Source organism: Crocuta crocuta, unplaced genomic scaffold (assembly GCF_008692635.1).
Source record: "Crocuta crocuta isolate KB4526 unplaced genomic scaffold, BGI_CrCroc_1.0 scaffold303, whole genome shotgun sequence".
Lineage (NCBI taxonomy): Eukaryota > Metazoa > Chordata > Mammalia > Carnivora > Hyaenidae > Crocuta > Crocuta crocuta.
In genome coordinates this window covers 2576083-2589852 of record NW_027528276.1, presented here as the reverse complement: position 1 = coordinate 2589852, position 13770 = coordinate 2576083, and the positions used below count along the sequence as shown (strand labels likewise).

General features: G+C 47.8%; 1 protein-coding gene across 1 annotated transcript in view; it reads left to right on the top strand.

The window, feature by feature from the left end:
• Positions 1-262: 262 nt before the first annotated feature.
• GNL2 (G protein nucleolar 2) overlaps positions 263-13770 on the top strand; it is a 22525-nt gene continuing 9017 nt past the window's right edge. Inside the window, exons 1-8 of the mRNA XM_077753133.1 lie at positions 263-436; positions 2075-2159; positions 3106-3200; positions 4454-4593; positions 7089-7273; positions 9569-9635; positions 10496-10654; positions 11410-11523. Coding sequence (XP_077609259.1) covers positions 373-436; positions 2075-2159; positions 3106-3200; positions 4454-4593; positions 7089-7273; positions 9569-9635; positions 10496-10654; positions 11410-11523 — 909 coding nt within the window. The 5' untranslated portion in view covers positions 263-372. The remainder of the gene's footprint in view (positions 437-2074; positions 2160-3105; positions 3201-4453; positions 4594-7088; positions 7274-9568; positions 9636-10495; positions 10655-11409; positions 11524-13770) is intronic.

Here is a 13770-nt window from a genome sequence, read left to right as displayed (position 1 = left end):
GGACAATCTCAAAAAATAATTGAACTTAAGCTTGTGCCGTTGGCCTGAGAAGTGGGGGTGGACGGACTAGGAACTCGGGGCTGCGCGTGCCGGGTACCTAGGCGGCAGCTGGGGAGGGGCAGCTTGNGCTCTTCGCCCTGAGACGGTTTAGCTGCCTGGACGGGGGCGGAGCCAGGAGAGCAGCGGCGCGCGCCGTGCGTTCTCCGGAAGTCGTGCCGGGGAAGCGAAGGGCACGAGCGGAAGTGACGTCGCCCATGCCCACGTGGTCCAGCGTGGTTGCCGCGGGTCGTTTCGGCAGGACCTGGGAAGTTAGGATCTAGTTTACTCTACGTAGACCGGACCTAGCCCTCCGGTCCCCGTCCCGTCGGCAAAATGGTGAAGCCCAAGTACAAAGGACGGAGCACCATCAACCCCTCCAAGGCCAGCACAAACCCTGGTACAGGCGGCGGGGCTCGCGGAGGGTGGAGCTTGGAGGAAGCTTGGTGGGGAGGGCTCCGAGGAGATCGAGGGGGAGGAGATCTCTGGGCGGCAGAGAGCTTGGAGTGGCCTCTAGCCGAGTGGCTTTTGGGGGCAAGAAGGGAGAACGTGGTTTTTTCAGTCGCAGGCACTGAGGAGGGCTGACATCTTGCACACCTCTCAGGGCCAGGTGCCAGGCACCAGGTCTGAAGACGGGGAAAGTGAACACTTGGGCCTGGCAGCCGTGGGGCATCTCCAGTTGTGAGATGCAGAGACTGGGAAGCCCTGAGTTGGAAAGGGCAGTAATCTTGACCTCCTCTTGTGTTCCTTTGCGGATCAGCTTCTCCCCCAATGTACTTCAGACTTGTATGATTGGAAGTTAGAAGTTAATTGGATAGTCAGGTTAAAAGTGGTGTAGGCCGACCCATTTGGCGTTTTGCACTTGACCACACTTGCCTGCCACTCTCACTTTGGCCGTTTAAATGAGAAGCTTCACGTTTGGCTTTTGGAGTCATCCCACCTGGTAAAGCGCACAGAAACCCTGCAGATAGAGGGATAATGATCATTTCAATAAAGATGTTTTTGGAGATGTTGATGAGTTTTGCTGAGTTTTCACTTGCAGGATGAACAAGATAGTCTTTGGGCGAGTTTAGTTAATAATCCTTCTTTTTAATATGTCTTAAAAGTTTTTGATGACTTTCGTTCACATTGCATGCTTTCCCTGGATTGCTGGTAAAGTATGCAATTTCTGTACACCAGAATCTCAGAATGTCGGAACCAAAAAGGCCCTTAGAGGTTCCGATGTTATAGGTGAAGGGACAGAGCCAAAATTGGGGAAGTGGCTCCTCCCAGTTTGCGCAGTTGGTGAGCAGTAGAGCCAACAGCGGTGGGATTTCAGCCTGTTCGCTCCCGCATCATTTCAGGAGTAGGCAGGTGATGCGAAGACATCCCCAAAAGGAAGAGGTAGGCTAGTATTAGCATGCTTATTTGTCCGTTTCTCTCTGAGATGTAAGGCAAGAATTGCTGCGTATTTTGCTGTCAATGAAACTAAAATCAAACATTAGGAAATTAAGACACTGGTACACAAGGAACACCTAAGTATCGAAATTGTCATCTCCATGGTATATAGTAGGCACTCCGTATTTGTTAAACAGAGGTAGGTATCTCAGTAAGAGCACACATGGCAATCTAATGCTTTTGTTTAAATTCTGGCTCTGCCATTTGGTAGCTGTGTGATCTTCGGCGAGGCGTCTGGCCACCTGTGCCTCAGTTTCTTAGCTTGCAGAATAAGGACAGTGTCTCTCTCCTGATAGGGTTATTATGTGGATGACGTGAGATGATGCCTGTAATGTGGATCGCACAGTGCCACACTTAATGCTTAGAATGATCAACTCTTATCAAGTACAGTCATATTGAGGATCAAAGATTAGGGCAGCTTTACCATACCACGTAGCTTCGGATGATCGTAATTTTGCCGGAACGATGTAGGGAGAGTAGACATTTTGCGGTGAGGCGGGGCTGCAGCTTGCCTGCTTGGAGCTAGTTGGGGTGTTTGAGGCAACGAACATACTTAAACCTGGTTATCAAATAGTTTGCCTTCTACTTCCGTCTTTCCTAGATCGAGTACAGGGAGCAGGAGGCCAAAACATGAGGGACCGGGCCACCATCCGGCGCCTGAATATGTACAGGCAGAAGGAACGCAGGTAAGTGTTGCGCACTACCATTCCCTGCCCTCCCTCCCTTCATGTCCTGGACTTATAGCTGAAACCTCATAACCTTTGATGTTCCCACACCCCCTTCCCCCAGATATGAGCAGTATATTTTCGGATGTCATCTTATATGGGTGTTGGTATGATCAGTTGTAAAGTTTTGGTTAAAGACATGCTTAGTGGGTGGTGAAATAGTGATTGTGTCACAAGACCGTAGGACAGCGAATGGCACATGAAATCTCTAGGTAAATACCCCTAAGCTAGAAATCTGGTTTTCCTTAACAGGGCCTATAGGACTGTAGTTGTGAGAGCAGCCAGAAAAGTTGTTGTTTAATGTGAAACTTTAGATCACAACATTGTGGCACTTGGAAACTCATCACAACTGTGAGTTCTGCTGAGGCAGCCTCTACCACCGGGGCTTGCTGACCGTGGCATTTTGCTAGCTGGTCTTAATTTGCTTGGTAATTAGACTCTTCATCCATTCTGAAAGATGTGTTTAAAACATAAACGTCAATGAACTTGATCTGCCTTAGTCACCTACTCTGCTGTTTGCTTTAAGAATTTTGAGTTCCAGCATAAATCACCATCTACTTAAAATTCATGTAGACCAGCCTTCAGAGAATTACCCCCAAACTCAAGTATGTGGGTTTTTTTTTTTAAAAAAAAAACAAACTGTAAACAGATTTTTCAGCATTATTTGTTATTCATCCAGCAGAAATCATTACGTGCTCTGTTGCAAGAGGTTTAAACGGCTTTTGGACAAATCTGTTTCAAATGTAACAGTCCTTTTTGTTTACTGAAATCTGTATTTCATGATCATCTAAAACCAGAAAGAGGAAAAAAAAAAAGGTCCTTTTGATGGGAAGGGTGTTCTGTAAACCAAGCCTTGCTGTTGCCTCTCTTCTGTCATCAACCAGAATCTGTTATTTCCTCAATTTAGGAACAGTCGTGGCAAAGTGATTAAGCCTCTGCAGTATCAGTCAACCGTGGCTTCTGGTACAGTGGCAAGAGTGGAGCCAAATATTAAATGGTTTGGTGAGTCCTGTCACTGCCCTCTGTCACTTCTGTTCTCCTGAGTGTGCTCTCTATGGAAAAAAGTCAGCCTAAAAGGGGTCTAAAAGGCAGAAGCTTTTGGGTGGGTAGTACTGTCCACGGTTATAGGAGAAAGGGGTGAGAAGTACCTATAGTGGGAAAAGCCCTAAGAAAAGTAGTAGTGGTGGTGGGGTGCCATAAGCAGGCTCTTTTTTTTTTTTTTTTTGAGAGAGAGAAAGTGCCAGTGTGGGGGAGGAGGGGTAGTGAGAGAGAATCCCAAGCAGGCTCCACACTGATACCACAGAGCCCACTGTGGGGCTCAAACCCATGAACCATGAGATTATGACCCGAGCCAAAGTCAGAGGCTTAAGCGGCCGAGCCACCCAGGTGCCCCTAAATAAGTTCTTTGTGTAAAGAGCCCATTGTTCATTGGCAGTGACCCCTCTTAAATGGATAAGGCCGTCCTTAGTGACCAGCACCTGCAGACCCAAGAGCCCTCCCGCTTGTTGATTTCCTCTGCTCTAGAATGAGGATAAGAGCAGTCCCTGTCTCCTCGGACTGCTGTGGGGACTGGGGGGGGGGGTACGCGGGCGGGGCAGCGGCCAGCGAGCAGGGCATCCACACTGCCGGCCGCCCTGCAGCCCTCACCCTCGTGAGTTCTGTGTTGATGCTGCACCGGCCATTTCGTTGAACGTATGTTGCCAACTCCTTCACTTACAGGGGGTCCTCCAGCTAGTGTTGTATGGTTTTACTTTGTTCCCTTGCCTGGATTTATTGGCGAACTTAACAGTCCTTTCGAACCCTCGTAACCCTGAAAGTGGTCGTTGTGACTCAGGTCCTGCGCTTCAGGATTCCATGTGCGCATGGGAGTGCCGGCTGTGATCCGCCCCAGGTCTCTTCGGCGGATCTCGCGGGGAGTGTAGGACATTTGTCACCTCTCTGTTCTATTCAGTGATGTTGATTTTTCAGTTTCATCCAGTCAGGAAGCCGGGCTTGGAAAACTCTTGAAACCCTTTGTGTGTCTGGTTGGTGGATTAATTAGTGCACAGTGTATGAGTGCAGGAGAGGCAGTTTTTTTGTTTTATCCCCCCCACCCCCCCCCTTTTAAGTTTGAAAATGGCTCCACGGGATGGGTGTATCAGATGTTTGGGCAAGCCGCGGTGACAGAGTCTCACTCCTCCCTGTGTCCCTGGGGACAAGGGCGCGGCATTAGAAAGGAGTTGTTTTATAAGTGGCAACATTCTTCCGTAAAACAGGAAACACGCGTGTGATTAAGCAGTCGTCATTGCAAAAATTCCAAGAGGAAATGGGCACGGTTCTGAAGGATCCGTACAAAGTTGTCATGAAGCAGAGCAAGTTACCCATGTCTCTCCTGCATGACCGGACCCAGCCTCACGTAAGTTGCAGGATAGCCCCGGCAGTGGGATTTCGGAGGCACACTCCCCACCGACCCCTCTCTGCCATGCCTATCTTCTGTTTCGCCGGAGGGAAGAGTGGCTTTCATGCAGCGCTGGCGAACTTTCTGAGAGTTCTCCTCTCACCTATGTCAGGGGCCTCCCCCTCCCTGGTGTGAATCGCCCTCCCCCTTCCTAGAGCCTTAGTTATGTTTCTCCATGGGCTTTCACTTCCCCAGCTGTAAAGTCAAGAAAACCTACTTCCTTGGGTGGCCCGATGAAGCGTTTGGCATATAGTGAGGTCATGGTCCACTGCCTGATCAGAGCTGAATAGATCGTGGCTAGTGCTAATACTAGCTGTCGTTTTTCTTGTTGTGTATTTTTTGTTTTTTTTGTTTCGTTTTTTGTTGGTGCGCAGACTGGTTTAAGCGGTACTTCCATCAGACTTCGGGAAACGTAGAGTTAGGGTTGGGTTGGTAGGAGGGAGGCCTTTGGTGCTATGTGCTTTGGGCTCCTGTGAGACCCTTGGAACTCTTTGTAGCGAAGGAAGGGGTGCTGGGCAGATGGGTTCTTAATCCCTGTGGGTAAAGGACAGTAAGGACTGAATCAGGCCTGAGTGGAACGAGTGGCACACAACCCAAGAAATGGCCTCACGTGTGCATGCTTTACTTGCATTGGACGTTAATTCTCAGAAGCGTAGCCAGTACATAAGCCTGAGTTCCAATGTAAGGAGGGGAAGGAAACATTGACATGCATGCGTGGATTAAACAGTTCAAAGCGAATTGTTTACTCCGTAGAACAAAATAAAAACCAAGGCCTGGTTATTGCCTCAGGTTTTGTCAATTATGCTTTGTTTTATGACAGACTAGAAGAATGGCGCCTATTAGTGGAATGACTGTTTTCTTTCAGGGAAACACATGAGTGTAATTCACGAACCACAGACAAGTTGCTCATTTCCCTTGTTCTCGTTGTCTGTTCTCCCTAAAGCCATCTCTTAACAGGCTATTGAATCTTGTTTATGAGAAGAACAGAGAGGGTTTATTATGGATTTATTGCTTTGTTGCCCATTGCCGTCGTTCAGCTTCTCCACTCGGCGCCGACTATCCGATCCGTAGAGTGAAGGCTGGACGCGGCGGTCGGCCAGCGGGTATTTTGATGCAGAGAGGGCTGGAGTAAGGGATGGCTTTACTGCTTTGGCCTTGAAACCCCTTCCCCGTTTTATTTTGGGGTGGGATCTGCTGCTCCTTATAAAGTTTCATTCTAGACCCCCGCACAGTGGAGCACAATCAGATACGCTTTCACTTTGACACTGTCAGCCACGAGTGCTTTATAATTACTGTAATTCTGTAGCATTACAACCAAAATGCCGTAACTTATTTTTGTACTTTGTTAAATACTGCTGTAACTGCAGGATGCTCTGTTGTTGGGGCTTATGTGCACACATCCCTGTATGTATTGCACTTGATAGTTTACTTATGAGACTTCAGAGAATAACTTGGGTCACAGTTTTCCCACTGACGTCAGTACCTCATTCTCATATAGAACTTGACCCTTTCGTTGGGGGTGGGGGGGGTGTTACCCTGTTGTTGTGTAGCGAGTTAAACTCAACTAAGATGGCTTAGAGAATCTGAAAAAATGACAGTAGCTTAAGGATCTCTAGGAATTGGGGGGGGGGCTCAAGGTCAANGGTGTGATTTTTTTTTTTTGAGGGTATTCTCTGCCGGCTGTAAACATTCTGTTATGTGTTAGATCCTAACTCAAACTTCGACTTTTATCCTGCTTCAAAAATTCCTATGCCCGTAACTCCTTTACAGGCACATCAAGTTCTAGTTAGTATCAGGTTCCTCTTATCACATCTCAGCTATTACTTTGGACTTGTGCTAGATGTTTTTCATCTGAAGACTTTTCCATGTGCATTTAATAAAAACGTTACCTAAATTAGGAAGAATGTTATCTGAGACGAAAATGCATCTTACAAAACAAGCAATTCCTTTTAGCCATGAAAGAAGTGAACTTCCAAGAAAAAGTTGGCATTTACAGTTGGTTTAAAAAAAACACACAAATTTGAGTATGATTGTCCTTGACAAAATCTGTGAGTTTGGCGAATTTGATGCACTTGTTTGAAAGCTCAGGGAAAAAAAAAAGTCAGAAAAGATAAGTTAATTTTCATCATTGTGGCCGCAAGTACGTTTGACTGAAGTTTATGATAAGTGAAATAAAGCAGAGTTTTTGGCAGGTCTTACACAGCTCTTCGGATTTGCATTGACTCTTTGTATTACTTTTGTATTTCTCCAAGGGGGCTCGTAGGCCTTGTGGACCGGGGAGCTATTGAAGCATGTAACATTTGCAGCCAGGCTGCATCCGTGTTGCAGGTTTGGGTACCGGTCAAGCTTTGAAAACCTAAAAGCAGAGAAAGCCTTTCCTGGGTGGGTGTTTAACTTTCTGTTTTTGCTTGGTGCTTTCCTTAGCTTCGTGCGTAACTCTGTTTTCCCTCTAGAACTCCAAGGTGCACATCCTTGATACTGAAAGCTTTGAGACTACATTCGGCCCCAAGTCACAGAGGAAGCGACCAAACTTATTTGCGAGTGACATGCAGTCTCTCCTAGAAAACGCGGAAATGTCCACCGAAGGCTACGACCAGGGCAAGGATCGTGACCTGGTCACTGAGGACCCTGGTGTGAGGTACAGTTTGGGGGCTCCTCTTCTCTCGTCGTTTGCTCTTCCGCAATGAAACTTTATTTATTTATTTTTTAAGTTTGTTTATTTATTTTGAGACAGAAGATGCAAGCCGGGGAGGGAGAGAATCCCAGGCGGGCTCCGCACTGCCAACACAGAGGCGGATACAGGGACACGGGGCTCCAGCTCACAAGCCCTGAGATCCTGACCTGAGCCCAGATCAAGAGTCGGACGCTCAACGGACCGAGCCACCCAGGCGCCCCTGCAACAAAACCTTTTTATGCCTTAATTTTTAATTTTACCTGCATGAAGCTTGGTCCTTACCTCCTAGCTAGGGAATGACCTTCTTCCCTTACACTAGGAAAATTCGTCACATTGGGGCCAGGCTTAAAATAATTTTTGAGGTGGCTTGTTTTCTCTGGGTCTCTGTTTTCATGACTGTTTTTCTTCATAGCGGTAGATTCTGTCATAGACAATTTAGAATATATAATTTAGAATGTTAAATTAGAAATGCAACAAAAAAGAAACTAAGAACTCAGTCCCAGGGACCATGTTTTTAAACTGTTAAAATTGTGACTGTCGGGGCTTCCTTAGAGAGGGACACTAGAACACTGAGGGTTCGTGGGTGGCCTTTGGATTTCCTGTGACCCTCTGAAGAGAGTTTGGAAGATGTATGTACATGCACAGAGGTGGCGGTGTTTTGTCATTTTTACATTTTCTTTGGGGAGAAGAAGGGGAAAGATTGATACCATTTGTCATATCATATTCTCATAGGGTTCATACCCAAAGAGTGTCAAGAATCAGTCACTGTTGGATCTATTATTCTAGACCTTTTTTATACTCAGTTTTCATTTGTGAATGTAATACCTTAAGAGTAGTATTTTCTAAAACCTTTTTAATGTTTATTTTTGGGAGAGAGACAGCGTGAGCGGGGGAGGGGCAGCAAGAGGAGGAGACACAGNGCAGAGAGAGAGGGAGACACAGAATCCGAAGCAGGCTCCAGGCTCTGAGCTCTCAGCACAGAGTGTGATGTGGGGCTCGAACTCCTGAGTGGTGAGGTCATGACCAGAGCTGAAATCAGACACTCAACAGACTGAGCCACCCCGGATGGCCCATAAGTTTAAAGAAATTTTAAATTTATTTATCCTGATAAGTGTACTCTTGAATCCCCTTCACCTATTTCTCCCATCCCCCTTTTGGGTAACCATCAGTTCTCTTTAGTTAAGAGTCTGTTTTCTTGGTTTGTTTCTTTTTCTTTTTTTCTTTGTTCATTTGTTTTGTTTCTAAATTCCACATATGAGTGAGATCACATGGTATTTGTCTTTCTCTGACCAACTTCTTTTGTTTAGCATTATACTCTAGCTCCATTTTTCATTTTTTGAGGAAACTCCATACTGTTTTTTGTTTTTTAGTTTATTTGTTTTCAGAGAGAAGAGAGCACACTTGTGGGAGGGGCAGAGAGAGGGGGAAAGAGAGAGGATCCCAAGCAGGCTCTGCACTCTTGGTGCGGAGACCGACAACAGGGCTCGACCTTATGAACCGTGAGATCATGACCTGAGCCGAAATCAGGAGTCAGATGTTTAACCGCCTGAGCCACCCAGACTCCCACCTCCACACCGTTTTCCGCAGTGGCTACACCAGTTTGCATTCCCACCAGCAGTGCGCGAGCGTTCCTTTTTATCTGCATCCTTGCCAGCACTTGTTATTTCTTTATTTTAAATTTTTTATTGTGGTAAACTGGACAAAAAAGTCTATCTTTTTGGTCATTCCTAAGCCTGCAATTCAGTGGCATTAAGTACATTCACTTTGTGATTCAGCCATCCCGCTCCAGGTCCGCTCTTGGAATCCTTTGCATCATCCCAAACTGAAAGTCTTCACCTGTTAAACACTAATTTCGCCGTGCTTGGTGTCTGTCATTCTCCCTCTGTCTTTCAGGAGTCTGACTCCCCATGTGAGAGGTACTTGATATTAAGTGCAGGGCTATGGTGTCTGTCCTTTCGTGGCTGGCTTGCTTCATTACCAGAACGTCTCCTGGGTCCTTCATGTTGCAGTCTGTGTTGGTGCCTTGTTGTTTTTTGTTGCTGAATAATATTCCGTTATGTTGACAACACATTTTTGAATCCCTTCATCCGTTGATGGGCATTTGGATTGGAGATAGTCACTCTTTAAATTAAACTTGCTTTTGGTCCATCTCCGAGTAGTTTTAGTGTCCTTTTCCCGAGGCACATGGTCAACTTTTCCCTAAACACCCTTTTACCTTTCGTAGGGCTTCAGTTGCTCACTTTGTGTTTTCTTATTTAGAAACGAAGCCCAAGAAGAGATCTATAAGAAGGGACAGTCCAAAAGAATATGGGGTGAGCTCTACAAGGTAAGACTTCCAGTTCTTTCTCGTTGAACGCTTCCTTTGGCTTTCGTGATCGTCTACTCGGAAGCTAACCTTGATGTATTGAATATCTGTCAAATAAAGCACAAACTCCGCTGCCCATCCCATTCTCATTCCCTCCCAAAAACGGGATAGACGTGCCTGCATACATACTGCCATTGTTCCAGAAACTGCATTCGTTTTGTTACTCGTGTAATAGTAACGGCTACTGTTCAGTGGCCTTAGATTTATCATACGTGGTGGAGCCGCATGTGGATTTGTAAGTTACATAGTCCAGCCGTCTCATTCATAGGTGAGAACACACGTCTAGGAAGTCTGAATTCCTCGCCCAGCTCACTCAGCTGCTTAGTGGAAGATTCTGTATCGTGAGTCCTGGTCCAGCATCTTTAGCTGCCTGTGGTTTGTGTCCACAGGCTAGTGATCAGGCTAGCGATCAGCTTTGGTGACAGGTTCTCAAGCCCAGTCCCATGATCCAACAGGAACGTAACTGGAAAGCAGTGCCCTGAAGGCACACTAAGGTTTTTAGGTTTTTGTGAAATGCACAAAAGCTGTGGCCACAGGAGTTTTTAGAATCTAAGAAGTAGGTGATTCCGTTCAGTAATCAATAGTAGTCACGAAGTAAGATGGGGTTCACCCAGGTCTGTTTTCCTGCTTGAAATTCAACAAGTTTCTTTTACTCACGTGATGGAGAAGATTTTGAATCCTGACCCCGGGGCATCGCGGTTGGCTGCTCCTGTTTGGAAGTCCTCACTACTGCTTTCTTTTCCCTGGGTTCCCTTAGATGTCATTGCTCTCCCGTTTCTCGTTTCACTAAAGCACATCGTGTTTGCCCCTTCGCATTGCAGGTGATAGATTCCTCAGATGTTGTAGTTCAAGTTCTTGATGCTAGAGATCCGATGGGTACCCGGTCCCCTCACATTGAGACTTACCTGAAGAAGGAGAAACCCTGGAAACACCTTATTTTTGTTCTTAACAAATGTGACCTCGTTCCAACCTGGGCAACAGTAAGTACAGCTGCTTATCCACAGATGGACTGCCAGGCTCCTCGGCCCGCGTAGGCCGAGTTCTCGGTAAATGCGTGGCTTCCGTGGGCTGGAGGCAGTGAAGTGTTGCACTTGTTCCATAGTGGCCACGGAAGTGTTCTCACTGCGAACAAAAGTAAAACGTGTTTCGCTGATGGGAGGCAGAGTGACCTTGTGTCCCCCGATGGTTGGTGAGGGCACAGCTGCAGGACCCCCGGACAGATGATGTGGCCCCTTGGCATGGAGACAGCTGCCACAGCCACTGGCCTGTGCCACGTTACGTCACATCAATTGCATTTGGTCGCAACGTAGGCATTTTTGTACTTGTTTTGTCTGTGTTCATAAGACAAAGTGTTAACTTTCATCAAAAACAAAACAAAAAACATTGTGGGCACCAGGATGGCTCAGTCACCTAAGCCTCCCACCTTGATTCAGGTCATGCTCTCATGGTCTGTGAGTTCGAGCCCTGCGTTGGGCTCTGTGCTGACAGCTCGGAGCCTGGAACCTGCTTTGGATTCTGTGTCTCCTTCTCTTGCAGCCCCTCCCCTGCTCGCTAATATAAACGTTTTTAAACACACACACACACACACACACACACACACCCCACTTTAAAGAATCCGAGCTCCCGTTTCCTAGGACAGCTGTGTATTTGGAATGCAGTCTGTTACTCCAGCTCTGGCTCCAGTGTTGTGAAGAAACAGGTTGCGCTTCACCCGCATCTCCTCTCCCCACTTCAGAAACGTTGGGTCGCGGTTCTGTCCCAGGATTACCCGACACTTGCCTTCCACGCGAGTCTCACCAACCCCTTCGGCAAAGGAGCATTCATTCAGCTTCTCCGGCAGTTTGGAAAGGTACCGGGACCCGCCCCGTCTCTCTCCCTGGGGGGTGTGTGCTGCTGCAGGGCTGCTCAGGCGCTTGTCCTGGCATCGGGTGGCAGAGGGTGCCCACGTCACCTCCCCCGTCATGCTCATGAGCACTGTGTGCTCCAGACGCGTAAAAATTCCTAGGGCCTCGGGGCCATAAGGGATTTTGGAAAATATTTTCTGGCTCCACCACGGCCCCTGCCTTTGACCGGCATTGCCTCCCTTTCTGCTGCATCCCTGGCACCGGATGGTCTGTCTTCTCCTTGAGGACGGACCCATCCCGGGTTTGCGGGGCCTGCCGTGCCTGTTCCGCCCTCAGGCCCGTGCCCTTTGTGCCCGCTGCCTGCGGGACGTCCTGCCCATCCCTGCTCCCACGACCCTTCCTCCGGGAAGCCCTGTGGCTGGCTCACCCCAGCGGGTGTTCTCATAGCTTCCCGTGCTGTCCCTGCAGTTTGGCGTTTGTATGTTTTGGTCGTTCTGTCGTGGCTCCCAGCAAAGCACACGTGTGCTCTGTCCCACTTCCCGGGGGCGAGCGTCTCCAGCTCGTGGCTGTTCGTCCCTCGTGTGTTTCCTTCCGTGTTTTTAACATGTGCTTATCATGATTCTGTTTCGCATCTCCTCCCACCCCCCGCCACCTGCAGTTCCAGATACTTACATGTTAAGTCTCTGTCGTGGAGGATGAGGACTGAGTTTCTTCTGGCTGCTTTTTCCGCACACATACTCAGCTCCCTCCGTCCCCCGGCGTCGCTCCGCGTCGTCTGCCGGATTGTTCTTTCCTCCGGTGTTTACGCGTTCATGACTGTAAAATGTAGTCACCACCGATCCTCTAGCGCTGCGAATGTAATTCCTCTCGTGGAACCTTCTGTCTTCTCGGGTGTCCGTTAGCTCTGCGTCCTTGTTCACGTCACTAACGTGTCACCAGAGCCTCCGGTAGAGTGGGAACTTGGGAGTGCGTTCGGCCCCTGCCTTCCCGTTGGACCGGCTGCGGAGGCTTCTTCCTGGGCTTCCCCTCCCTGCCACCCTGAGCATTGGGATCAAGGGACCCGACACGGGCTCTTCCTCGGTTTTTCTTCTTTCGTGGTTTACGCCTTCCTTTTAACGGGACATACTTTCCAAAAGCTTCCTGCGAAGGAGTGCTTAGAAGGAACCTTTTTTGAAGATGTTGCGTTTCGGAAATACCTTTATTCTGTCCTCACACTGTTTCTCCTCAGAACGTTTTCTGGTGGCTTCTGTTGTGCTGTTGAGCATTGGGACCATTCTGACTCCTGATCCTTTGTGGCTGGGAGCTCTTTAAAAATAATCTCTTGTTTTAAAATTTCACAGGGATGCGCTTTAAGGGGGACTTTACCGCTCAGTGAGGTGGGCGTTAGATGGGACTGCCTGGTGTCGTCCAGGATGATTTTTCGGAAACTCCCCCGCCCTCTACCCCATCAGCTCTTCCTTGGTTCAGGAATTTGGTTTTCTCTCTCGGTTTAATTCTTCAATTTTCTTTATTTCAGTGCCTTTGTGGTGTTTTGCTCTATTTTATGGGAAGTTTCTTTTAGTTTCTTATCTAGCTGGTCTATCACAAAATTTCTTATGCCTCTCACTTTTAAGACTTGCTCTGCCACATTCTCGTTTCACAGATGAACTATTTTCCGTTTCTGAGAATGGTAACGATGATGGTATTTTGAAGTGTTCTTCTCTCCCTATATTAACTCTGTTTCCTTCCAGTTTGTGCTTTTCTGTCTTTGGTACTAGAGTCACGCTTCAAATTCTGGTTATTCTCTTCCTATTTAAGGGTGAACCACTGAAAAAGAGTCTCATAGGGGCTCCTGGGTGGTGCGTTCAGTCCGTGTCTGACTTGATCTCAGGTCAAGTCACGATCTCACGGTTCGTGCAGTCTAGCCTTGTGTCAGACTCTGCGGACAGTGCGGAGCCTGCTTGGGATTCTCTCCCTTTCCCTCTGCCCCTCCCCTGCTTATGCTCTTTTTCTCCCTTCCTCCCTCCCTTCTTCTCCCTCTCTCTCTCTCTCAAAATAAATTAAAATAAAAAGCCAATAGAAGTTTTATGTGGGGGGTGGACCTATTGAATGATAGACTTCCCTGTCAGGTGACTAGGTAGAAACCCGATATTTTGTTGGAGGGCTCCCTAGATGTCAGTGTAAGTTTTCCCGTAAAGGAGTCTTCCAGGATCCAGCTCGGGGATATATGTAAGCTTGGCTGCAGGGGTCTGGGAACTCAGTGGGAGTAGGGG